The sequence below is a fragment of the Nyctereutes procyonoides genome, unplaced genomic scaffold, assembly GCF_905146905.1.
Source record: "Nyctereutes procyonoides isolate TBG_1078 unplaced genomic scaffold, NYPRO_anot_genome, whole genome shotgun sequence".
In the NCBI taxonomy this organism is placed as follows: Eukaryota; Metazoa; Chordata; class Mammalia; order Carnivora; family Canidae; genus Nyctereutes; species Nyctereutes procyonoides.
This window is the reverse complement of record NW_026575139.1, coordinates 30,223,140-30,248,044: the sequence shown is the minus strand read 5'-3', so window position 1 is coordinate 30,248,044 and position 24,905 is coordinate 30,223,140. Positions and strand designations below refer to the sequence as shown.

Below are 24,905 nucleotides of genomic sequence, written 5' to 3'. Positions count from 1 at the left end.
GCAGTCCTTTAAAAGTGCAAATTTGCACAGTGCAAATTGAATCTGCCTGGCTCAACGATAAATGTTTACCGATGAATGGATTGAATGAATGAATGAGTACCCAGGAGTGAGGAACTCATAGTAGAATGTCCATGTGAAAAAAAACCCCAAAGGCCCAAAGGCTTCCCTGGGTTGTCTGTGTTCTGCCACCAAAATGTCAGCTCCATGAAAGCAAAGACCTTCTCTGTCTCATTGCCTGATATATTCCTTGCATCCAGAACAGTACCTAGCACAAAGAAAAGTGCCCAGTATATATTTTGTGGATTGAATAAGTACTTGGATAAATGGATGGGTAGTACAAGTAATGGAAATTATGTCCAGATAGTAGTGGGATTTGAGACCCAGCACACCTATACCTTAAGTGTTCCTTCAAAGAATTTTAAAATATTGATGGCCACTTTCCATGCAAGAATAGGTGAAGAGAGGAGAAAATATATTCATTAGAGTATAAAGCTACACTAGTCTGATTTGTAGGAAACATTCAAGAAAAAACAACCTGGCTATTTGCAGGTTGTATAACAGCTCGCAATATCACACATCTGTCTTGTGCAGCCTTGGGCTTTCTGAGCCACAGTGTTTCCACTCATTCTTGCCCAACTACACATTTCTATGAACCCTCAGAGGATTCCAAAACCAACTTCACATATTGCACACAGGGTTAAGTATGATAAAATTTTTTCACTAGGGCCCTGGAGTTTCCTTAAGCAGCCAGACCCTCCCTGTAGGTCTTTATTGAAGAAGGTGGAATGATACTTAACAACAGCACAAGTCAGAAAATGATTAGAACACCCCAAATTTATGGGATGACTGAACATCTGAAACAAAACAGCCCAAATTATCTATTAGGGAGGGTTGTTTGTTTTAGAAAAGAATAATTTGTAGTTTGAAAGGTAGAAAGGCATGGGGTATTCATTCAAGTCTTAAAAAGGGAAGACTGTGTATTCACAAAGATACATGGTAAGCATCACTTCTTTTCTGAAATCTGTCAGGCAAGAACGTGAATTTACACTTCCCCTCTCTACTATGTAACACTACAGAATCTTCAGATCAGAAAACTCAGAAAAAAAAAAAAAAAAAAAAAGAAGGAAAGAAAGAAAAGAAACTCCCATTACAAGCAATATGCACCTTCACCCCAGACCTCTTAACATCTCGTTTGCATTGAAGTGTTTGTGGTCATAGGTTGCTTTGAGTGTTTAACCACTTGATGGTTCTCCTCTAGTTGTTCTCTTGTTTGTTGGTTTCCTTTCTGGAATTTAGGCTCCAATCCAAACACATTGCACTCAGTATGGTTTGCTGAATAAGAAAAAGACCATCACTTCTCTTGTTCCAGATGCTGCATCTCCACTGATACAACCTGAGGCTACAGTAGATTTTTGTGAACCACATCCCACAACTGACTCACACTGAACTGTAGTTAACTAGCACCCCTAATCCATTTTCTGAATGCTAAATCTCATGTTCTGTAACCAGTAGTTGGCCCTCTGTCCTCAAGGACAAGGCCTTACATACATTTTAATAAAGTTTCATTCTAAAATATTTGTAGGGTGTCTCCCAACCTTCTAACCAAACTAAGATTTGTTTTGATATTATGATTATCTAATCCAATATGACAACTTTCTAGTTTTCTTGTCTTTTTTTAAAAAAGATTTTATTTGGGACGACTGGGTGGCTCAGTGGTTGAGCGTCTGTCTGCCTTTGGCTCAGAGCATGATCCCAGGGTCCTGGGATCGAGTCCCACATCTGGCTCCCTGCATGGAGCCTGCTGCTCCCTCTGCCTGTGTCTCTGCCTCTCTCTGTGTAGCTCTCATGAATAAATAAATAAAATCTTTAAAAAAAAATATTTTATTTATTTGAGGAGAGAGAGAGAGCAAGCATGAGCAGAGCATAGGATGGGGTGAGGAGAGGCAGAGGGAGAGGGAGAAACAGAATCCCCACTGAATCTGGAGTCCAACAAGGGGCTCAATCCCGGCACCCTGAGATCATGACCTGAGCTAAAGGCAGACACTTAACTGGCTGGGCCACCGAGGTACCCCTAAATTTTTTATCTTCTATTACTATATTCAGCATCCCATCAATGGTTTAATTACATGATCCACAAGTCCAAAGGTCACCTTCTTTTTTTTTTTTTCCAAAGGTCACCTTCTTAGTAAAGTCTTCTTTTGGTACTCTATTTAAAATTGACCCTTTTCTCCTAATATATTTCCTGTAATCTTTCTCTGCTTTTTTCCTCTTCCATAGCATGCATGATTATCTAATATACCATTTATTCTACCAATTCATTTTGTTTATTCTCTTTTTCTTCCTTTATAATAGAAGTTCCACTAGGGTGGCAATTTTTGTCAGTTCTGTTCCCTGGTGGATCCCATATTTGTTGTACAGATGTGATTGAATACATCAGTTTCCTTGTCCAGGTCAGTAAGAATGTTGAACATTGACAAAACCAAGGCTAGAATCCAGTACATTCTGTGAGAGGTTGCTGTTGATCTTAATGTCACTTACAAATCCACTTAATGGTATTAGTATCCAGCCAAACTTGTCTTCACTTTATCCAAAAGGATATTGAGAACTTGTTACATTTTTTGCTAAAAATCATATATTTCATGTTGGTGGTAGCTCTCTCATCTAACAGTCTGGCAGTTCTTTCCAAAAAAATGAAGTGGGATTCAGCTGACATGACTGATCACTTCCTCTTTCTAACTACACACAAGTCATCTTTTCGATAAGCCATTTAAACCCTGCTCAGGAAGAACAGGACATTAATCAATGATCTCTCCAAACTTCATGATTCCCTGCAAGGAAGGTCCTTCCAGGTGTGAGATCCCCCCAGGTGAGGTCCTCCTGGCTTATTCACAATAAGCAAGCACTGCCTGGGAGTGGAAACATTCAAATGATGGAGGTAGCACCACTCAGCTGGAGGCTTAGGCTTAGATCCAGTTTGTTGTGTTGCATTGCAATATCCCATCCTTTTTTTCAGGAGTCTCAGATTTTCAGTCTATCAAATAAAAATGGTAATATAATTTTCAAAAATATAATATGATACTTTATTGATTACTATTTATTTATATCCTTTTGATTTCATGTCCAATTGCTCCATGCAGACAATAAAGATGTGAGGTTTTGGATGTTTAGTTTATTCCTATTGCTCTTTGATCTAAAGGATTTATGTTTCTTTTCTCCATTTCCCTTTTTCCCATTCTTTCTGACACAGCTGTGGTTGAGGCTCTTGTCATCTCATCCCTGAGTTATCACAGTAGCTTTCTAATTGGTTCCAGGACTCCTGTCTCTTACTTCTTCATCTTAGATTCTTTAGTCAGGCTAATTTCCTGGAAGCCAGCTGCTCAAAATATGGTCTATAGAGCATGGCATCAGCATCTCTAGGTGCTTGCTAGACATGCAGATTCTCAGGCCTCAGCTGAAACCTACTGAATGAGAAACTGCATGTCAACAGACCTATAGGTGATTTACACCCACATTAAAGTTTGAGAAGCACTATCCTCTATTCTGTTATGCCATTCTTCTACCAAGGGGCATCCATTAACTTCACATTGAACCATCCCTAAACTCTCTCTGTCAGAAAGGTCCTAATTTTCAGGTAAGATGTTTTTGACATGAAGATGCAAATACCCACCTATACCATCTACTCATTGGTTCTGAGGATGATGAGCAAGTTTATCTAGATAACTTTGGAGCAGTAGGAAAAAGTTGAGATTTTATTTATTTATTCGTTCATGAGAGACAGAGACAGGGAGAGAGGCAGGCTCCATTCGGGGAGCCTGATGTGGGATTTGATTCTGGGTCTCCAGAATCAAGCCCTGGGCCAAAGGCAGGTGCTAAACCGCTGAGCCACCCAGGGATCCCCATATTTTTGTTTTTGATGAGTGAAAATCAAGGGGTACTTGGGAAGCATACATGATGAGTTGGTTGAAAATATTTTTGTTAGTTTGACCCAGTGACAGGAATTTTATATATTTAATTTAATCTTCACAATAATCCCATTTAGGTGGGTGTTATTAGCCCCATTTCAAAGGTGAGGAAATTGAGAATCCTAAAGGGTAGGTTGTGCAAAGCCACAGTATTGGTTAGAATTCAGGCTATACTTACCATCATAATGAAAACATTGGGACCTCAGTGGTTCAGACAAGTGGCTCTGTCTTGAGATGGGCATGTGACCCCAGGTGGGAAGCACAGATGCTCTATGAGGTCACCCTGCTTCCTTCTCCCATGTTGCTTCATCATCTCCCAGCATGTCCACCTCCATGAGGTTGAAGCTGGTTCCTGCCCTTAGGAAGAGGGACAGGGAAAGTGAAGAGCATATAATTATTTAATGAAAAGATAAATTTTCAAAATATCGGAAGTGCTACCTGTCACTTATACTCATGATCTGTTAGTCAGAGCTTGGTCACATGGCCATACCCAGTTGCAAAGGAGGCAAAGAAATGTTGAAGCCTGGGGAGTTATTAACTAAAAAGAAGAAGGGGAAGTGGCTATCAGGGGAAAAATTGCAGGCCTTGCCACAGGCACCAAGCTGATTAGTGGAAGAGCCTAGATTCAAACTCTATGACTACAACCTGTGATCTTTCCACCACATTATACCACCATTCCTCATAGTTGACAGTCAGTAAATGTTTGCTGAACTGAGATAAATTGAGATATTACATGTAAGCCTTCTGGTTATTTGAAATTACTTCTTCCTTCTCTCTTGCCTCCCTGATTACGTAAGAGGCTCTATACTAAACTGTCACCATGTCTGACGATGTTACTTTGTAAAGCAGGAAAATGATTTTCATCTTCCTTCAAGAGAAATGTTATAATAAAATAATCCACCAGCCCTTAGAGGTTGTGTGGAACCAAATGAAATATGGTAATTGTTGTTAATAATAATAATTTGTTAATGACTATCCCTTTTAAAGTAGGTATTTTGTTAGGAGAATGCCACTACTCAAAATATTTTTGATATTTTGTGTTGGCTGGTATATCAGTCAGTTCTTCTTGCTGTGATAATTCATGACAACCATACCAAAATCTCAGAAGCATGCAGTAATAAGCATTTCACTGATGGCCAGCACTGCTCCAGGTGTCTCTCATCCTCCTTCTGAGATGGCAGATGAGCTTGGACATATTTTCCCCTAGCAATTAGCAGAAACATAAGAGAGCAAGTGAAGACATCTGAGGCTACATGAAGCCTAGCCAAAGAACCTATTAGGGAAACAAGTCACATGGCCAAAACCACGGTGCAGGACCAAGGAAATCGCCTACACATAAGTGAGAGGAAATGTGGTCACCTGGCAAACAGCATGAAAACACACTTGGTGAAGCATTGGGGCCAATAAAGCAAATTATCACAGCTTTGTTTTTACTGAGTTATTTTGAATATTTGTAATGATGGTACATCTTTATCTTTTGAAGGTAGCTTTGAATTTCTTTTTAGCAAAATAGCTGAATTTATGAATAGGATTAGAGAATCAGTCTAGGTTTATCTTTGGGCAGAAAGGTAGTTGTTTAAGCATGTGACATAAAGTAATGAAACATTTCTAGAAGAAACAGCTCAAGAACATGGCATTCGGTGGCAGAATAGTTGGGATAAATGTATAGCTTTCTAAAATGGCCAGCTGATTGAAGGAATAACACTCATTTGGTTCTAAAATAATTTTTTAAATAAGCTTTATGGCTTATAGTCACAGGTTACCACTTTATCTCAAAGTTCATCTCTGATATCCCCTTTGACCAATCCTGGGAAAATATGCTCTATGTGCAGATTCTCATCGCCAAGTCCCCGCTGGCTCCCTTCACCTCATTTGCCTACACCATCAAGAAGGAAGGCCTGGTTCTACAAGGTAAGATCCTCAGATTAAGCCTTGTCTTTAAGCTGCTTATACTCAGTGCTGCCTATCGTTGGTGATAATTACTGCAATGCTCCTGATAGAAGCTACCTCAGGACAGAATCAAAGGCTAAGATGAATTAGCCAATGATATTTATTCAGATGAGATAAAAGAGATTGGCAATTGTAGCAAGAACTTAACAGAAAGTAGAGGTAGGGCTGAAGGAGAACTGCAGAATTTCCTCACAGAGTGAGACCAAGAATGAGGGTTAAAGCACCAGTCTGGGAACTACCAATCACTAGGCCTCTTCACAGATCCTATGGAGTGAGGAAGCAGGCAGTAAGCCTCTGACACCAGTATGGAGGACCTGGCACCGCCTCAGAACCCTCTTACTTAACAAACATAAAAACCATTTGGTCTGGCAGCCTGTGGGGCACTTTGTCATGACTCCAGGAGTGCTACTGCCTCAGCCTCTTTCTGGTTACTCCATTTCTGTTCTCTTTACTCAAGTCCCGACATTTCTGGGGACCAGGCCTTTGCTGACTTGCTCTTGTGACATGGGCCTGGGACCTAGAAGGTGTAGAGTTCTGACTCATGGTAGCCTGCTCCAAGACCACAACCTGGAACTCACTGATCTTCAGTGGTGGTTCTCAGATACTGGATATTCTGGTGGTTATTTTGTCTGTCCAGAAAATAAGGAACATGAGAGGTAGATTCAAACACCATTGAACTTAGCCCCGAGGACCAGATGTCCAAAGCTGCTTTGTCGATTGAGAACGGGCCCCACACAGAAGTGCTCGGATACACATCTGTCCCCCATGGCCAGGCAGGAGGCCCCATCCACAGAATGCATGGGTGAACATCTACCGTGAACCCTGGTAGAGCATATTGTCCTTGCTGTTGATGAGAGGAATATCTGCCCCTTAGGACTTTGTAAATTGAGTAGTTTTTCCAGGTTTATGAAACAGGGCGAATCCTTACAATATTCCCATGGAGACACATTGCATTGCAAAGATCTAGCAGCAATTTTGTGGAGCAGGCTGGAGGGTTCATGCTTTGGACCGAGGAACAGGCTCCAGCCTTTCTTTTCCTTCCCCTTCTAAAACGTCCGCTTCTTAATGGACCCGGAAAGCAGCCTGTTTGTTTGGTGTAGCTGAGCTCCACAGCGGGGACTCAGGTCCAGGGAAATTTGGGGTAAGAACTACTGACCTTTGGCTCTTAGCCTTTGACTTATGCTATCCAAGTTCCTTGGTAAATATTTTTTTTACAATTGCAAATATTGTTTTCTGACAAAGAAGCAGAGATTTTAAGACCAGATTAAGCAAAGCAAACAGCAGGCCCCTTTGTTACATACTCTCTAAGGGTGTATAACTAATAAGCAATCAGAAAGCTGAACTTTTATTTACCCAGTACACAGTGTGGCTTTTGGCTCTTCGTTTTTAGAGGCTTTCTTAAAAGATTAGAAATCGACTAACTAGCAAATTTAGATGAAGATTTTAAGAAATTCTTTGGAAGATTACAAGGCAATTTCAGAAAGGAAAAGAGGCAGTTCTGCCCAGATGGCTTATACAGTGTCTCTATCTTGATCACTGGGCCTTTTGGTAAATAGCATTTTTTTTTTTTTTTTTTTTGGTAAATAGCATTTCTAAGCCTGACTGAATCTGGATAACTTTTAGGATAACATTTGTGAGAACAAGATTCACAGAGTTACCTCTCTGACGCTCATTGCTAAGATCTTGATTTTGACAGGAAACAGGAAGTTGGGTAGAGAAAGTGAAGGCTAGAAATACAATGGATCAGTAGGGATTAAAAGTCTACAAAGGAAGACTATTAGAAAAAGCCAGAAAACAAAGGAGAAGGTGGATCACTAAAGGAGGCTGACCCGTAGCTGTGTGTCCAGGAAAGAGAAAAATTCAGGAATTTTTCCGATGATGCAGGAATCCCAACCAGTAAATAAAAATGTCTAGGAGACCTCAGTGCCTCACCTGGTTGCTTTTGAAGCTTTTTCCCCCTACCCCACTCCCCTAGCTATACCACCTCCCTCTGTGAGGTTTTCTGAAGCAGCAGAACCCTTCTGCCCATAGCAAGAATGCCACTGAATACAAGCCTCTGGCACTCCATCCCCAATAGCTGTGTGCTCCCCAAGACTTTGGGAAAACAAAAAGGAGCTCTTATCCCGAGAAAAATGGAGAACCTCCTTCAGTGGAGATACCCGGTGGATTTCTGTTCTAGCTCTGGTGTGATATTGAGAAAATCTCTGTCACCTGTGTTTGGTCAGCTTGAAAATGACAGTGTTGAACTTGATTCAGCACTTTACAAACTGTGTTGCAACCCACTGTGGGTCATGAAATGAAATTAATGAGTCACAACCAGAATTTTAAAAAATGAAGTAAAGGAGAATAGAAAATATCAGATTACATCACACTTATTACACTATTTCATGAAATATTTCTTGTGTGACTGTATGTGCATTGTGAATTTGTGTATGTGCAGTGGAAACTGTTTTTCTTGCTTGGACTGTAGTCATTGGCCTCAGTGACCTCTAAAGGCCTTAACCCTTCAGTTTATCTGGTTCTCCTAGGAGATGGTGTACTTCTCATCACTTAGCTCAGTAGAGTTGTACTTTGAGATCTCCACGCACCAGAACATAAAAGCTTATTTTCTTCCCCCACTCTTACCAGATGACTGAGCTGAAAACAAAACAAGACAAAACAAAACAGAAACACCTGCACAATTCCCCAGGTTCAAGGCAAAGAAGTCTTTGATTCCTGGGTAGTAACCTTGGAAAGATACCAGGAATCAAGGCCAAGACGCTTTCCTTGGGTGAGAGGTTGCTCAGGTGTGTTAGTCCCAAGTTGGCATGGAGGTTGGTTGGTACCTAGTGCTGGAGATTTACAGTCCATGTCTGAGGCACATAGAGGCAGAGAGGGGAAGGGTTGGGAAGATGAAGGCAGCTCCTGTGGTACCAACTAAAAAAGAAACTGCTAGCCCAGCCACTTGGGGCTGGACGTTTAGTATATTTGTAATGGAGACAGCCTGGAGTAGTGGGAAGAAACAATTCATACAGGCTACCCTTTTATGAGGGGGTTAGTGAATATGGGAATGATCCCTCGGTGCCTTTTATCCCTTTAGCAAGTCCAAGATTCCTACCAGCCTGCTAACCAAGAGGTTTTATAATACCTGAAGTGCTCCTGTGTGCATAAGCAGAGGGTGGGAATAAAAGGTGAGGCCAAAATTCCATTTAGTGGCTCCACAGGCCATCCCCTTCACCAGTTCTCAAGGATTAGGATGCTAAGAAGAGCCAGCAACTGGGGGCCTTATACCCTTCCTGCCCCTTTGTTCCTGGGATGGGAGAAACAATAAATCGGCAGGCCAGGGAGACTGAGGGGCCTGGTTGGAGATTTCTCAGGCTGGCTTTTGAAATACTTGAAGGAGCCGATCTGGGCTATTGTTGTAGTAAAATAGAAAGCGGAACTGTTCTCCTTTTAGAAAAAGAAGAAAAGAAAAAAGAAAAAGAAAGAAAGGAAAGGTAAGGAAAGGAAAAGGAAAAGAAACCCCTTCTCCTTGCACCTTCTGGAAGCTGCCTGGCTCAAGGCAATTACCATGGTAATACTGTGCTGTTTGCATCTTCTTTGTCTGTCCTGTACTTGTTGAGATCCTGTCCTCTGGGTTGGGTTCAAGACCCTGGAAAAACTTGGCCCCAAAGGATAGGGAGCTCACAGCCACCAGCTTCCTGATGGTTCAGACTCTGAGAGGGGCCAGCTCCCGGCAGAGGGAGAGAGAGCCCTTTTGTGCAACTGAAGTGGGAAAAGTAGAGGGTGTGGGGGTGGCTCCCATTAATCCTTTTCTCCTTTTGTCCCCAGAGGTCACCATGAAAGTCCCAGCACCCACTGGGTAGAAAAGCCTAGAGTTTTGGCTGGCTCAGAGTAAGGCTAAGGGGTGTCAGAACCCAAGGGAGAAGGAAAAGCAGGAGCTGGCTTTGGGAATCGGCCTGAATGGAGTGGGCCCCCAAAACCGCACGGCCGGCCGCAGAAGGGAAGGGAGGATTTACAGCGAACTCCAGCTCAACCCATATTCTGCTCGGGTCGTGTTCCTTGTTTCCCCAACAAGCCCAAAATGTTGTGCCCCACAGAACACAGCTGGGACCCCTGGACCTCTGTGTCAGGCCAGGAATAAAGATTAAGATTCTGTAATTGAAAACAGCCAGGCTGTGTTGCTGATGCTGCGGGAGGCCTAGGGAGAACCCACGGCCAGGCTCTCCCAGGGCCATCCTGGCCTTATCCTGGCCTCATGGCAGCAGAGGCCTGTCAACTTGGTCAAGACTGGCCATGGATAATGAAGAGACCAAGTCAGCAGGGGCTCTTCCTTATTCACTCTTCCTTTGGGATCATTTGAAAAACAAAAGACAGGTTGTTAAGGACGAGGATAATGGTTTAGTCTCTAGGTAGGATAGAATCATGATTCTTGGGTTGTTTTTAAAAAAATTAAAATTAGGTATAACAGGTTGAATTTGGTTTCTGGTGCTGTCCTCTGCCAGTTTAAATCTGAATGAGCAGCATAAACCTTGGGATGGGGCTGAGGGAACTCAGGGGAGCCCAGTCACCCTGAGATGGGTCCAGAGACAACTCTGCAAATGAAACTAGTTTCCTGTTTTTCTAATCATCTAATATAAGGACTCAGAAGAAACCAAAACACAAAGAAAGAATGATTTTTCTTAAGACCAGGAAAGCTATGCCCCTCATCTCTCTTGTAAAATCAAGAATGGCTGTCAGACGACCGTCTTCTGAAGCTTATTGAGAGAGGCATTAATCTCCTCTATTTGTTCCCTTGTCACAAAGTTGGGTTAGATTCTTCTACCCCATTTTCTTAGTAACTGAGCCAACTGGATGATTTATTGAAAAATTCTTTTCCCCTAAATACCACCATCTAAGTTCATCAGATTTCAGTTTGAATTAGTAACCCATCTAAATGTTTTCTGCCTGGTAGACTCAAAGTGACCCAGAAGACTCTCAATCCATTTCCATCCAGGTATGGAGGTCTGCTTGGTAAACACAACCCACACACCTGGCATAGCCTGGCATTCTTGTAGGAGCCTGGGCAGACAGCCCTGGGATTCAGTGGAGCAGAGAAAGTGAACTCCTCTCCCAGAGGTCACAGGGAAGAGGGCAAAGCAGGTCTGTCACGTTGTCCCTGGGCTGCCAGGTGCCACTGCAGCTTCAGAAAGGTCAAGCCATTGTCCTCTGTGGCTCTTGCCTACCTCTCAGGGAGGAGCTTCCCAAGGGAAATGAGGAAGGATGCCCCTCTGCCAGTTTTCTCCCTTTTTTAACATACACTTCACATTCCCTACCTCCATGACACCTCCTCACACCAACCCTCTGCTTGTTTACTTCTTTTACTCTGGCTATTAGCTTCAAAGAGAGATTCTGTTTTCTGTGTGAAAAAAATATTTTATATACAGAGCAGGACAGAAAAAAATAAAACCCATAACTTGAACACCCAGAGTTAGCAAATGTTAAAATTTTGTCACATTTGCTCCAGATTTTGCTATAGGAATAAAACTTGATTATTTATAAAATAATACCAAAATCAGATAAAGACTACAGACCAATATTTCTGATGGACATAGAAGCAAAAATCCTCAAGACAAAATAAAAAACTCTTCTGTATCTATCCCAGCCCATTCCCTCCCTACCTCACACTCTTCCACAGAAGTAAGAACTCTCCAGGGTTTAAAAAAAAAAAAAAAAAGAACTCTCCAGGGTTTGATATACATCCTTCTCCTTGTTCCGAAGACCTTGTCTACATGTACGTGAATCCAAACATAATATAATGATTTGTTTTGAGTGCATTCCAAGTTTGCATAAATGCTTTATTGCACACATCATTCCTCAACTTGCTTTTGTCACTTCATGTTGTGTTTTTACAATTTATTCACACTGATATACATAGATTACTTCTTTCACTTTAATGAGGTATCCATATTCATTATATGAATGTACCACATTATCCATTCCCCTATTGATGGTAATTTCAATTATTTGTTAACTTACTGAATTCTGTTGTATGTGCTGCTTGGCATGCTGGTGTGAGAGTTTCTCTGGGTATATATAAAAAGTGGAATGACTGATAAGAGGGTAGGCACATTTTAATCTTTTTTTTTTAATAATTTTTTAAATAAATTTTTTATTTATTTATGATAGTCACACACACACAGAGAGAGGCAGAGACACAGGCAGAGGGAGAAGCAGGCTCCATGCACTGGGAGCCCAACGTGGGATTCGATCCCGGGTCTCTAGGATCGCGCCCTGGGCCAAAGGCAGGCGCCAAACCGCTGCGCCACCCAGGGATCCCGCACATTTTAATCTTTACTGTATATTCCCAAGTTGCTTTCCAAGGACATTTACCAATGTAAACTTCCTCTGGACATAGTGGACCAATTTCTACACAGCTGTGTGTAATTATAAGTTTGTTGTCATGTTTCCATGGGCAGTCTTCTTTGTATTCTTTATGGATGCCTCTTTTATCTCTGCCATTGGGGTATAATCTTTCCATAGTCTCTAGAGGGATCTTCTGCACAACACATGTGCTTTATGCATATACTTAGATGATTAGTTGACAAAAATTACTTTAATTCCTCCCAAAGTTAGCTATACACATTTCCAAGAATGAGAGATTTTAGTGTCATCCATCGCCCTTGAACTCAGGTCAGCAGACAGAGTTCTAGAAAGGCCAAGTAGTATTCACTGTCTCAAAATTGCAGATCCTCAGGGCTCCTAAGATTTTGTGAAATCAGAGATGAGTTTGGATCTTCTCATCTTCCATCATGGCAGCCCCTCTGGTAACTTACCCCTCAGACTTCATGAGTCATTGTTGGGGTATTCCAGTCCTGTCCTGAATCTTGAATCTTGAAATCCTAAATTAAGATGGATCACACTAATGTAAGCAACCCCTCAAGAAAGTTCCTGAGTTGGGTTGTATGTTTGGCTGGATGGAATCACAATCTAAATTAACAGTGGCATACAAAGTAGAGGCTTACTGCTTTCTCACATAGCATTGCAGAGGAATACAGTCCAGAGCTAGTATAGCAGCTCATCCCATGTGTTTGTCTAGGGACCCAGGCTCTCAGCTTATTGCCCCATCACACCTAGGATGTTGCTCTTATAGTCACGGTCCACAATGGCTCAGTATCCTGACCTCCATCCAGGTATTAGAATTTGTATGGAGTAGAGAATGATGGTGGGAGGAAAGGGCATCTTCTTTTCTTTAAGGATATTAATCAGAAGTTATACACATTATTTTTGCTTATATCATGTTGGCCAGTTTGCAGATATATGGGAAGAAAGACTGGAAAATTTGGTTGTTTATGTGGGTGTGCATGTGCCCAGCTAAATTTTGGGAATTCTTTTACCATGAGAGAGAAGAGAAGATAAATATTCGGTAGCACATTGCTTTCAGAGGAGCCCAGTTGCAGAGATTAGACCCTAAAGTACAATAGTACAGACCCTAGGGTTGGGCTCATAGCATAATCTTGAAATGCAGCATAAATAATGTATTGTAAATATTGTATGTTAAAAATGCTATCAGGCCCTCTTTGGTAGAATCTACAGCAGACAAGTAGAGTATTACAATCAGTATTACCATCAAGGATCAGCACCAAAAATCTTGGTCCCCCACCCAAATCAGAATCTTTCTCAAGCAGAAACTTTAGTGTGTGTTTTGCTATTATACATTATGCAAGAAAGATACTTGAACAAGAGCTGCTTGTACTTATAGCACAAAGCAGGGTATGAATTTGGGTCCAAAGTCATAGACTAAACACATTTTTCACCAAAAATATTTTTTCCTGTCTCCGAATTTTTTTAAAAATGGAACAAAATGTCAGTTGGAATAAAGTTATAGAAAAAACTTTATTCCAAGGCCCTGGACTATAGTTAGATTCGATCCACACTCTTTTTAGAACCTGGAAGCCATTTGGATATCTTTGCAGAGCTAACAATTTGCATTTGTGAAAGTGCCTAGGTAATAGTACTAAAAGATGTTAAATCAATTCAGGTTGTTGATTTTCTTTGAAAACTTCTTCCAAAAGGACTTGGTGTTCTTTCTGGAATATGACTTAAGCTCCATTTCAGTGAGTTCAGTTCAGCAGGTATTTGTAGAGGTATCTATTGTATGTAGACCATGGTGCTCAGAGGATGTAAGCCTGGAAAAAAAAAAATGGTCCCTCTCTTTCAGTAGCTCAAAATCTAGTTAGCTCAAAAACAAAGTAAGTTTAATCAAAGGCAAACTATAACACTTATTATCGAGGTTCAAACAGTGTGATATGGGTAAAAGAGATAGAATCATTTCAAGCAGGATGACTGAGGAAAGTTCTTGAGGGGGGGTAGGGAAGGTTTAAACAGGCGTCAGCCCCTGAATACTGATGGAATACTGATGAAAATGGCATTCCATTGTCTCTTGATAGAGGCCAGTTTTTTTCCCTGTTTGAGGATAGATTTGGGAACCCTGGCGAATGCTGATTAGTGCCATGTGACTAATGTTGAATCATGCTGACTAATGTGTTCTAACGGATTGATTCAATAATAAAGGGAATGTTGAGAGTCAAGAGTTCAGATCCTGAATTTCACCATGTGATGAAATATAAATCCCTTAGCCCCAGTCCTTCATTTTTTGGTCAATTAAAATGTGCTCATGATGAGAATCTAACAAGTCACCTTGACTAGAAAGTGTTTTACAAACCTCAAGGATAACAGAAATGCATAATGACAACTCCCAGGACAGGCTTGTGCAACTGTGGGTTATTCATTGTACAGAGAGAATCTGAACAGCCATCACATGCCACTCCCCAGCCATGTGAAACTTCTGCTTCCTCACACATGCCACAAGAACTTACAAAGAATACACTGCACTCACACAAACTGACAAATAGAGGAGCTTTTGAAAAATCTTCCTATCTACCTACTGGGGTGGCTATGTTTTTCTACAACAAATGTCACCACAGAACCAAGGGCTCACATTGCACACACAGCTTTTTCTCTCTTTTGACATCTCCCCAGCTAGACTGCTTGAGAACCTGGCCTTCCGTGTCCAGATGTTTACTGAATTCTGAAGGCCCCCCAAAGGGCCCAAGTTCTTTTGTTGCCCTCCAAATCACTTCCCACAGAGACTGACCGATGTCCTGAAGGAGTTCTTCAATAGGGAGGATAAATGGAGGCAGATGAAGACATGACCCCCTGAGGTTCGCCCACGTCCACACTAACAAAGGGTCTGAGGCACAACCTTGTAAGGAGCATTTTGGTCAGCAGCATCCCTTCAAGAGGCCACATCTCCCCCACGGGGCTGCTTTCAATGACTACCATCACAGTGGAAGTGCTAGGCATTTGTTAAGGACTGATGTTTGCTAGGTGCAGCACAAAACATCTAAATCATGGTACCCCGTCTTTGTGAGGCTTCCTGGCTACAGATGGCAGCTGGCTTTCTCAGGGGAAACCTGGAGCTAGTGGAGGAAGCCAAAGAGGGCCTCTCACTTCTCTGGATGACCTCTTCCCACCCAGCCCAGAAAGGGCTTTTGTCTGTAGCTATTGACAGTCAGGCCAGGACTACGGGGCCTTACCCCATACCTGTGCTGTGTTTCTGGGTGTCTGGTTTGTAAGGCTGTTGGCTCCCTAGGTAATTGAAAGGTATGTGTGTAAGGGGACTACAGCTAGAAGGAAAATTTTATTTAGACTGTTAGTGAGAAGTTAGTGCATTTCATGATGACACTCCCCACCCCCCCAAACTTCTTTTCTCTCTCTCTTTTTTTTCTCTTTTAGGCCAACAGAGGCCGTAGCTATGGACTCTATGACCATTGTCTAGAGCTGCTGGGGGCACAATTTGTGAAATGAAACAGGATGGTGCTACTTGGAAGAAGGAAACGGAAGCCAACATAATGGGGATTAATTAGTTGATTGATGTTGAAATGGTAACAGATTTGCCCCCATACCATTTAGCCAGCCATCTCAGACCTAGCAGGGAAGGTGAGGATGAAGAAGCCTTTGTTCAGGTCTGTAGATGCGTGGGGCTGAAGGCTTTGCCACCATGGGATGTCAACAGTCATAATAATAATAATTTGCACTTATATAGCACCTTTCAACTGGGCACCTCAAAGCGGTTTAGCAACGTTAATTAATTAAAGCCCACAATCCCCCTGGGGAGAGGAGGAGGAGGACTAACAGGATTTGTAATTACAGGAGGGAACATTTCCGAATAAAGTATTGTCCACCATATAAAAAGAATGGGTGTAAAGGAATTGGGGTCTCCAAAGAGTAACTGATTCAGAAATTAAATCATGGGAAGGTGGGGAGGCTGGGGGCGGGCATGGGCGTGGGGGTCTGCCCTTGTGTCAGAGGGAGACCAATGGGCTCAGAATTCACTGACAGGTTCAGATCCAACTGAGAAGCGGAACATGTATGGTATTAGTGGCATTTGGAAAGTCATTAGTGGCACAACTATTGTGGTGTAAATTCAGATTTCTCTAGTTTATTGTGTATAGCCCTGCAGAACAAAGAGTGAGATTCATGCAGTATTTAATAAAGGATGAAATGATTTCTTTAGATTTAAAGCCCAAAGCTGGGCCAGTCAATTAGCAAATAAACCAATTGGTGACCCATAGGATAAGGTAGTCGTTTCCAGCAGAACAGCCAGCCTTACACCCTCCTACTGCCAATGAAGTTTCCAACCAAGAGTTGGAAGACTGGGTGCAGTGCAAGGCCTGGGGGCTTCAGCTCCTTCAAAGCCAGGCATCGAACCTTCCCAACCTCTAAGCTGTCCTTTATTAGAATTATTTTGGACCTGCTCCCCCTCCAGACGTTTTTAATGCTTTGGAGGCTAGAGTCAGGTCTTATCCTATCTAATGCTTCCTGTCGGTGCCCACCAGAACACTATGCACCAAGTAGGTATGGATCAGTGAAGAATGACTGAATGACTAAGTCTTTTAACAACTTAGTATTTGCTGAGTACATACCAAATTCTGTGGCAAAGCTCACAAAAACAGGATATGCATCCCATTCTCGAGAACTATTATATCATAAAGAATGGAAAAGACTCATATACTACTAACTATAATATAAAACAGAATAAAATAAAATAACATGATAGATGAACGTCCAAGCCACATGCTGCAAGGGTAAGAGCAAAAACGTTTTATCCAGCTGGAGTGAGTCACAGAAGGTATTCCTGGAGAGCAAGCAATGTGCTGGGTGTTAGAAGGCAGGGAGGATTTGGGTAGACCTGAAAGAGGTCGGGGAGGCAGACTTTCCAGACTGGTCATTTGCCTCCCTCTGAGTGCAATGCTTTTTGAGAACTTGTGGTCTTCAACAGAACATTTGTAAAAAGCAGGCTGAGTTTTTGGAGCTGATTGAATGTACATTCCCTATGAGTTCTTACTACCTGAACTGACTAATTCCAAACATCAAGGGACTATTTTAGACATTGAGAAAGATGTTTTATTCTCTGTAACTATGAATTTTGTCTCTCTCCACTCTCAATGTCCACCAAGATAGAAAAGCTAAGCAATTCACACATTAAAACAGGGCACTCAACAGTGTCTGAGAAAGGTACCAGGAAGACATCTCCCAATCCCAAATGGCAAGGATTAAATGTCTTCCCCCTTGAGCCTACTTTTTTGACACCAGGAAACCCTAAGACAGTGCCGTACACCCAGTGACTGACAAATCAATCCCATACTCTTCCGCTCCAAGTTCCAACAGGGCTTTTCACCACAAGCCGCACTGCCAGGACAGGACCTCCATGCTGTTTCTGCATCGTGCCAGTATTTATTAAGTGTTGCTTCATGTCTGACACATACTATATATGCATAAGCTTGCCTAATCCTAACAGTCTCACAAAGTAGGACTTCATATCATTCCTCCTGTGCAGATGAGCAATGAGGCAAGAAAAGTTCAGTCTCTTGCTAGAAAGTAATGGAATGTGGATTTGAACCCACTCAGCCTTGTTGCTTCCTCTCTCATTCCTCACCCATGTAGTATTTCTTTTCACATCTGTTATAATTTCTCCTAGTCATCCTCAGTTCACTAAAGTGCTTAGTATAACACTATGCGCGTAATAGGAACTCCGTATTTTCCAAAGAATCACCAAAAGCAACACTAGTGGTTTGATCTTCCACTGGGAGGAGTAGCTGCAGAAAGCCTAGGCAGCAGTGCTGAGAGTTTAGTAGAGGCTCCATCACTACCTCCTTCTCTTTCCACCATGATTAAAGATTAGGAGCCATGCTCAGGAAAGTCACCCCAGGAAATGTTCACAAGAAAAAAGACACAGGTGGTATTCATGAATGAGCAGCTGCCAAGCTGGTACCACCCATGAGATGCCAGTGAGGTATGTTGGATTGAACTCGGATGCTACTCGCTGATTTTTTTCTATGTGTGTGTGTACATATACATCTATATGTCAAAGTCCAACTTTGTTTCCAGAATTGTGCTATCCTCTTAGCTACTCTGTTGGTGTGCAGCAGTCCTAGTGAGGATTCAGAAGTGGTCCCTGTCAGCCCACAGAGTGAACATTTCTGGACTAACCAAAAAGTGCAAAAAAAAAACAAAAAACGAAAAGAACAAAAAGTGCTGAACTCTATGTGTCAGATCTTGTATGTTGTATGTTATGACCAAGGTTGCCACTCAGGGACAGGATTTTAAAGATTATCTGGCAAAATCATGATTGCCAAATGAGAACTCTGGAGATGGGGAATAAGGATTAGGTAAAGGGAAGTGGGGAATGAAGGCAAGAGGAAGTGCAAATGTCACATTCTGACCTTAAAAGTGTGGTCTTGGGATCCCTGGGTGGTGCAGCGGTTTAGCGCCTGCCTTTGGCCCAGGGTGTGATCCTGGAGACCCGGGATCGAATCCCACGTTGGGCTCCTGGTGCATGGAGCCTGCTTCTCCCTCTGCCTATGTCTCTGCCTCTCTCTCTCTCTCTCTCTCTCTATCATAAATAAATAAAAATAAATAAATAAAATAAAAGTGTGGTCTTAGAACCACTTGGGAGTATCATTTTTTTCTGAGCTTTGGTTTCAATATTGTCACCATCACTTTCGTCCTCTGGCTGTTAAAGGGCTTTCTTTATTCAACTACAGAATTCAAGAAAGGCGTCTTCTGCTCAAACGAAAGAAAGGAGCCCATTGCAGTCCTCAAGAGAAAATCCTAAGTGTGAGAGAAAGCGCACTGCCTACCTCTCGGAACTTTAGTGAGCATGGTGTTCAGTCAGAGCACAAGTTCTCTAGAGCTCCAAACAGATCTGGGAAGAAACTCCAAACAGGTCTTGGAAGAGAGTAGACCAATCAATAGTGGGCATAAGTCAGGACAGACTTGGTTTTGCTGCCTAAACACACACCCCCAAAAATCTTGAAAGTCTGCATGTCTGAGAGACTCTCCCGGGATGGTGTCCCCCATATGATGACTCAATATTCTTTTTTTTTTTTTTTTTTTTTTTTTAGTATTCCATTTTAGTATCAACATGGACTTCCACAATTGCCACAGTAGGGGAAGAAAGGAGAAGGGCTCTACACTGTAAATTGAGTGCTTCCCCCAAGATGTGACACACATCACTTCTGCTCTTATGGCCAAGCAGTCATGCATCCATACCCAACTCCAAGGAAGTGGGAAATACAAACCTCCCCTGTATTTGGAAGGGAAGGAGAACTAGATATTAGTGAACACTTATAATGTCTGCCACACAATGCTGTAGCCAGTGAGCTGGCATATCTTTCCTTCTTTCATACTCATGTCTTGTAAATACCCTTCCCTGGGATCACCCAGCATATATTGAAGACTTATGGGCCAGTTTTGAGGAAAGAAGACCAAATAGTTTTATGGTCCATCTTAATCTATGAGCAACCATTTTGAAAGAGAAGAATAGCCCTGGAAAACCAATTAACTTTTCCCTTGGAACTATCAGACTCTAATAACTCTAGGAAAGAGTAATGGGTTAAAAGGAGCCATGGCCTGACTTCAATAATACATCTAAGATGTAACAACTAATTTTGAGTTGCCCAGAACCATCATGCTTTGTCTGAAAGGGCTTCTGGAAATATGCCCTTTTTCCTCCATTCTTCCCGTTATTACCAGACATGATTCAAATTCCCTCTAAGCCCTGTGACTTTTCCAGAAAGCAGCTCTCCCAGCAGAGAGAGAGAGAGAGAAGGAAAAAAAGAAAAAACTTTCCCTTATTATTCTTCCAGTAATGAATTCCTGCTCTGAGTGGGCTGTTTCCATGTGTTTTCAGTCAAGTGCTGATGGCAGCCTTGCCGGGGGACATTTCCAACAGGCTGTGGACATAATAGATGAGGTCTCATATTGACAAGAGCTGCTCTCAGTTTTCCTTCCAGTTTAGCCCTCCTAAGCCCTGAAATTGGAGATGAGAAATGATTCACGAGATCCCACTGGTGAACCAACATGGCTGCCACACCTCTTTGCTCCTTTTAACTAGGTAAAAATTCATGGTTTTAAAGCTTCCCTTTAAGAGATTTGTAGACCTGGATCTTAGTAACTTAAAAAGGACTTAGCTTTCTCAGACCAGCCCACTTTTTGTAAATGCCAAGACCTCCTTTCTTCAGGATTCAAACATAGTCTTGGCCTACCCTGACATCATAAGAACAAAGGGAGAAATTAGGATGCACTATTTCCTGCCTGAAACCTTATCTCAAGTACACAAAATGCTTCCAAGTAAGCAATGGCAGTAGCCATGTTTACTAAAGGAGCCAGTGTACTCATTCTCCCTAAAGCAAATATCTTCAGATAATTCAATTCTAGCTTACCTACATGGAACTTGAGAAGAATCTCAATGACTTCAGGTAAAAAGGAACAGGTATTAAGGATATAGATGGTCTGGAATTGGAAAGCCTTTAGGAGCAGAGGTAGTTCTGAGGATTTATTACCTAAGAGTTTCTGCTTACCTCTGCATTTCTGCCTGAGGTACTCTCATGTCCTAGCAGACATGTCCTATAGATTGCAGTTTCTGCTTACTCAAAATTTCACCTTGCATGTGGCTCATCATGGGCTCTTGAGTTCCTCCATATATACCTCAGCCTTTCAACTTCAGTTCCCATTGGATTTCTTCCTTGGTATGCCTAGTTAAAATTCCTAAGACACAATCTTATTGGCTCAGGCTTATCTTATTGTTCTGTCTCAGATAGCATCAATGGTCACTAGCCAGCCAGTCAACTATGGGCTGAGGGATGCCCTGCAAGCATGATTGCCTAAGTTGCAGAAGATGGGGCAAGGAAGCTTCCTTTAGAGGATCTGTGAGGTCGTGAGGACATGATGGGCTCTAGTGGGCTCTTTGAACTCTTCATGGGATTGCTGCAAGGATACTTATTCTCTCTTGCTTCTTCCTCCCCACTCTCATCAACTGTAGGCCAGATCTCGAGTCATAGCCTACACTCCCATTACTGCTTATCCCCCAATGCCTGATCAGCATCCTGCTTCTCACCCTGTTGAACTGCCCCATCACAGAGGTATAGGATTGGTAAGTGGGAAGAAAGACCTCTTAAAGTTTATTTGAGAATATAAGTAAGATTGGGGAAGGCGTGGAAAAAGAAATGGAAATAAAACCCTTTCTTAGCTAAAGAAAATCCCATTCCCACCAGGGGACCCAAGTACCTTTTCTCTTTCTCCTAATCTTTGGAGTAAATTCCCTTTCCCCAAAATCAAACATCAGCAGAATCATGAGAAATGTCATCAGGGGACCCAGATGGAGCAAAGCAGGAAGATAGTCTAGCTCCACTAATCCCACAGAGCTTTTTCTGACCCCATTCCTATTTCCCATCCCAGACCTTTGCATTTCCACGGGCCCCCACCCTCATGCCTCATGGAGCCCCAGAATCTTGAATATCAAATCCCAAGCAATTTACTTTCAAAGTAGGGTTTAGAACACAAGTGAAAGAATCTGTGTAGATAAGGTCTTTACCAATTTCGTTCTCCCAAGATGCCCAAAGCTCCTCACTGGCAGTTTTCACAAATCTCCCTGATATTTTAGAGGTTTGGTCATGTGTGGTGTTGCCCTGTTTCACCAGAGTCAGAGAAATTATGCTTTGTCTGAATTTACACACCCAAGGAGAGTACTAGGGGAAAAATTGAATTATGATACTATGCTTTGCCTTTATACCTCATCAGCTGGTTAAAAGGCCAATCCCAAACACCCACATTCAAATGTCAGCATCTCTGTATTCTTTTCAGTGGATGTGAGGCTAGAAGTGAATTAGAGGCAAGTCTAAACACCGCTGTATTTCCTTGCCCTTTCCTGAGCTCTGGGTTATGTCAGTGTTGATTAAATCATCCATCAAACCTTGTTCAAACTTTTATCTACTGACTAAAATTGCAGTTTCCCTAGGAGCTTATGAAGGCAGGGAAGGTACTTCTGGTGGTGTTTCTAAATCTGCTGCTGTGGGATTCTAGAGCCAGTTCCTCTGGGTTACTTCCAGATCTCTGTTCATTACATTTAGAATCTGAGGTTGAAATCTATTGCCGTTGTCTATCCCCTGGTATCTGAAAACCCATCTGGGGTTTGTCCAGGCTCTCTCTCCAACACCACTGTCCAATTTCCACAGTCATTGCCACTCTAACAGCTTGAAAGCTGATGCAAAGATGGAGCAGAAGCCAGTTTGGCTTTCTCCCAGTCCTCTAGGCCCTTCTGGGGTTAATCAGCAACCACCTATCTTTGTGTTAATAACATAAGCCTCTCTAACTAGAACACCTGGGAGGAAACCCATAGGAAGGCTTAAGATGAAGCCAATTTTACAGTAATTATTCTGACCATCACTGTTTAAGCTGGACTCAGACTGTCCAGAAGAAAAACCAGCTTGCTAAAACCAGCCAACTAACTGGATGAACCTGTGGCTCTCAATGTTCCTTAAGCCACTTTAGGTTTTACTAATACTTTCTGTGTCCACATCTCAGCTCCAGAGTCTCCTTATGCTGTGAACTCAGACAGCATATATTTCAGGTACACAGGGTTTAGTGAAATGTCCTGAGTGCATCTCACTGATGCAATGCTTTAGTGGCATCTTCCCAGCACTCTCCCCACCCTCTCAGCCCATCCCAATGATTGTGTTTACACCACTGGAGAAATAGCAGACCTTATCCTTTTTTTTTTTTTTAAAGATTTTATTTATTTGTTTATTCATGATAGGGGCGGGGGGAGGGGGGCAGAGACACAGGCAGAGGGAGAAGCAGGCTCTATGCCGGGTACCTGACGTGGGACTCGATCCTGGGACTCCAGGGTCACACCCTGGGCCAAAGGCAGGCACCAAACCGCTGAGCCACTCAGGCATCCCAGCAGACCTTATTCTTAATTGGGATGGCTGACGATGTCTCTTAGTAACCAGCCCAGATGGCTTTGGGTGTCAGGTGATTGTCTGTGTAGGGAAAAGGGCTGGGGACCAGGAAGCTGGAAGGCTAGATGGGGGACACATGAAAAATATTTTCCTGCTCTATTAGTCTTCTAAGGCTGCCATCACAGAATACCACAGAAAAGCTTAAAGAACAGAAATTTATTTTCTCACAGTTCTGGAGAGTGGAAGTCTAAGATCAAGGTGCCAGTCAGCTTGGTTACTCCCAAAGCCTCTCTCCTTGATTTGCAGATGGGGCCCTTCTCACTGTCCTCACATGATGCTTCATATGTGTGCACACCTAATATCTCTTCCTCTTCTTATGACACCAGTTTTCTTGGACTAGGATCCTGTTCTTATGACCTCATTCAACCCTAATTACTTCCCTGTAAAGGCCTGTCTCTAGATGCCTGAGTGGCTCAGTGGTTGAGCATCTGCCTTCAGCTCATGTCATGATCCTGGGGTCCTGGGATTGAGTCCCATATTAGGCTTCTCAAAGGAAGCCTGCTTCTCCCTCTGCCTATGTGTCTGCGTCTCTCTGTGTGTCTCTCATGAATAAATAAATAAAATCTTAAAAAAAAAATAAAGGCCTATCTCCAAGCACAGTCAGATTGGGGGTTAAGACTTCAACATAATGAATTTGATGGTGATGGAATGGGGCACAGTTCAGTCCATAACAGCTGCCATAACTTCTCCTCAACAGATCATCTCCCATCCTCTGATGCTGCCTTTCTGAGCAGAAGTGTAGATACTAGTCACTCTGTACAGTCAGTTTGAGAATGGCTAAGCTAGGTAGGGAAGGTGGCTGAGATAGGCAGAGCAAAAAGATGGACACTTGGATACATGAAGAGATGGTTGGATGGATAGATGGATGAATATATGACTTAAGTAGTGTGTTGACGCCACCAGGGTAGCCATCACACTCTACTTTGAGGTTGTAGATTTTTACAGTGCAGGGGTTGTTAACTCAGATGCTCATGTTAGGTAACAGAGGTTGCAAGGGTTGCAAACTCAAATGCTCATGTTAAATAACAGAGTCGCAAAAAGAGGCCAGGTGCATAATAGGGAGTAGTGGGGAAGGTGACAAATCGGTAAGAGAGTTTACCCTGCCTAAAGGGGCAGTGTATACTCAGTTCCAGCCAATTATTACTTTGTGGGATGGCAGCCTAATGTTGCCAGTATGTGATTTTTCAAGGGAACAAGAAATCTGGATTTTCTGATGGAATCTTCCTTTAAATAAAATTTTAGATTATGGCCATTAATTCAAAAATTGTAAAATACTGTATGAGCCAAATCAGCACATTTACAGCCTGAGTGAACCCTGAAGGCTGCCAGGTTTCCACTCTTGGACTACTGGAAAAAGCATCTGTAATGTCATCACATGAGGCTTAGGTGTAGAGCTCTGGCTCTTGGATACCCTGCCTGAGTTCATATTCCAGCCCACTGCTTACTAGCTTTGCAATCTTGAGCAAGTTACACATGTAACTCAGAGTTGTTGTAATGATAAAATTAGTTAATACAGGTAGGTGCCTAGAATAATGCCTGCTGCTTCATAAGAAAGCAGTAACTAATTAAGTAGTGTCACCAAGAATTTTGGTTTCCTTATTGCAAAATGGTGACAACACTTGCCTTCCCTATCCCCCAAAGGAAAAGAATATGTATGAAAGGGCTTACA

At 42.3% G+C, this 24,905-nt stretch overlaps 1 protein-coding gene across 7 annotated transcripts in view; it reads left to right on the top strand.

The window, feature by feature from the left end:
- RAD51B (RAD51 paralog B) overlaps positions 1 to 24,905 on the top strand; it is a 597,782-nt gene that overhangs the window by 562,708 nt on the left and 10,169 nt on the right. For 4 of the 7 annotated variants that reach the window (XM_055304409.1, XM_055304407.1, XM_055304410.1 and 1 more), the window contains 2 exons: positions 5,795 to 5,873; positions 15,669 to 16,144. In XM_055304409.1, the coding sequence (XP_055160384.1) occupies positions 5,795 to 5,873; positions 15,669 to 15,685 (96 nt within the window). In that variant the 3' untranslated portion in view covers positions 15,686 to 16,144. Of the gene's footprint in view, positions 1 to 5,794; positions 5,874 to 15,668; positions 16,145 to 24,905 lie in introns of those variants that run through there. The other 3 variants (XR_008661707.1, XR_008661708.1, XM_055304408.1) reach the window with 1 other exon arrangement.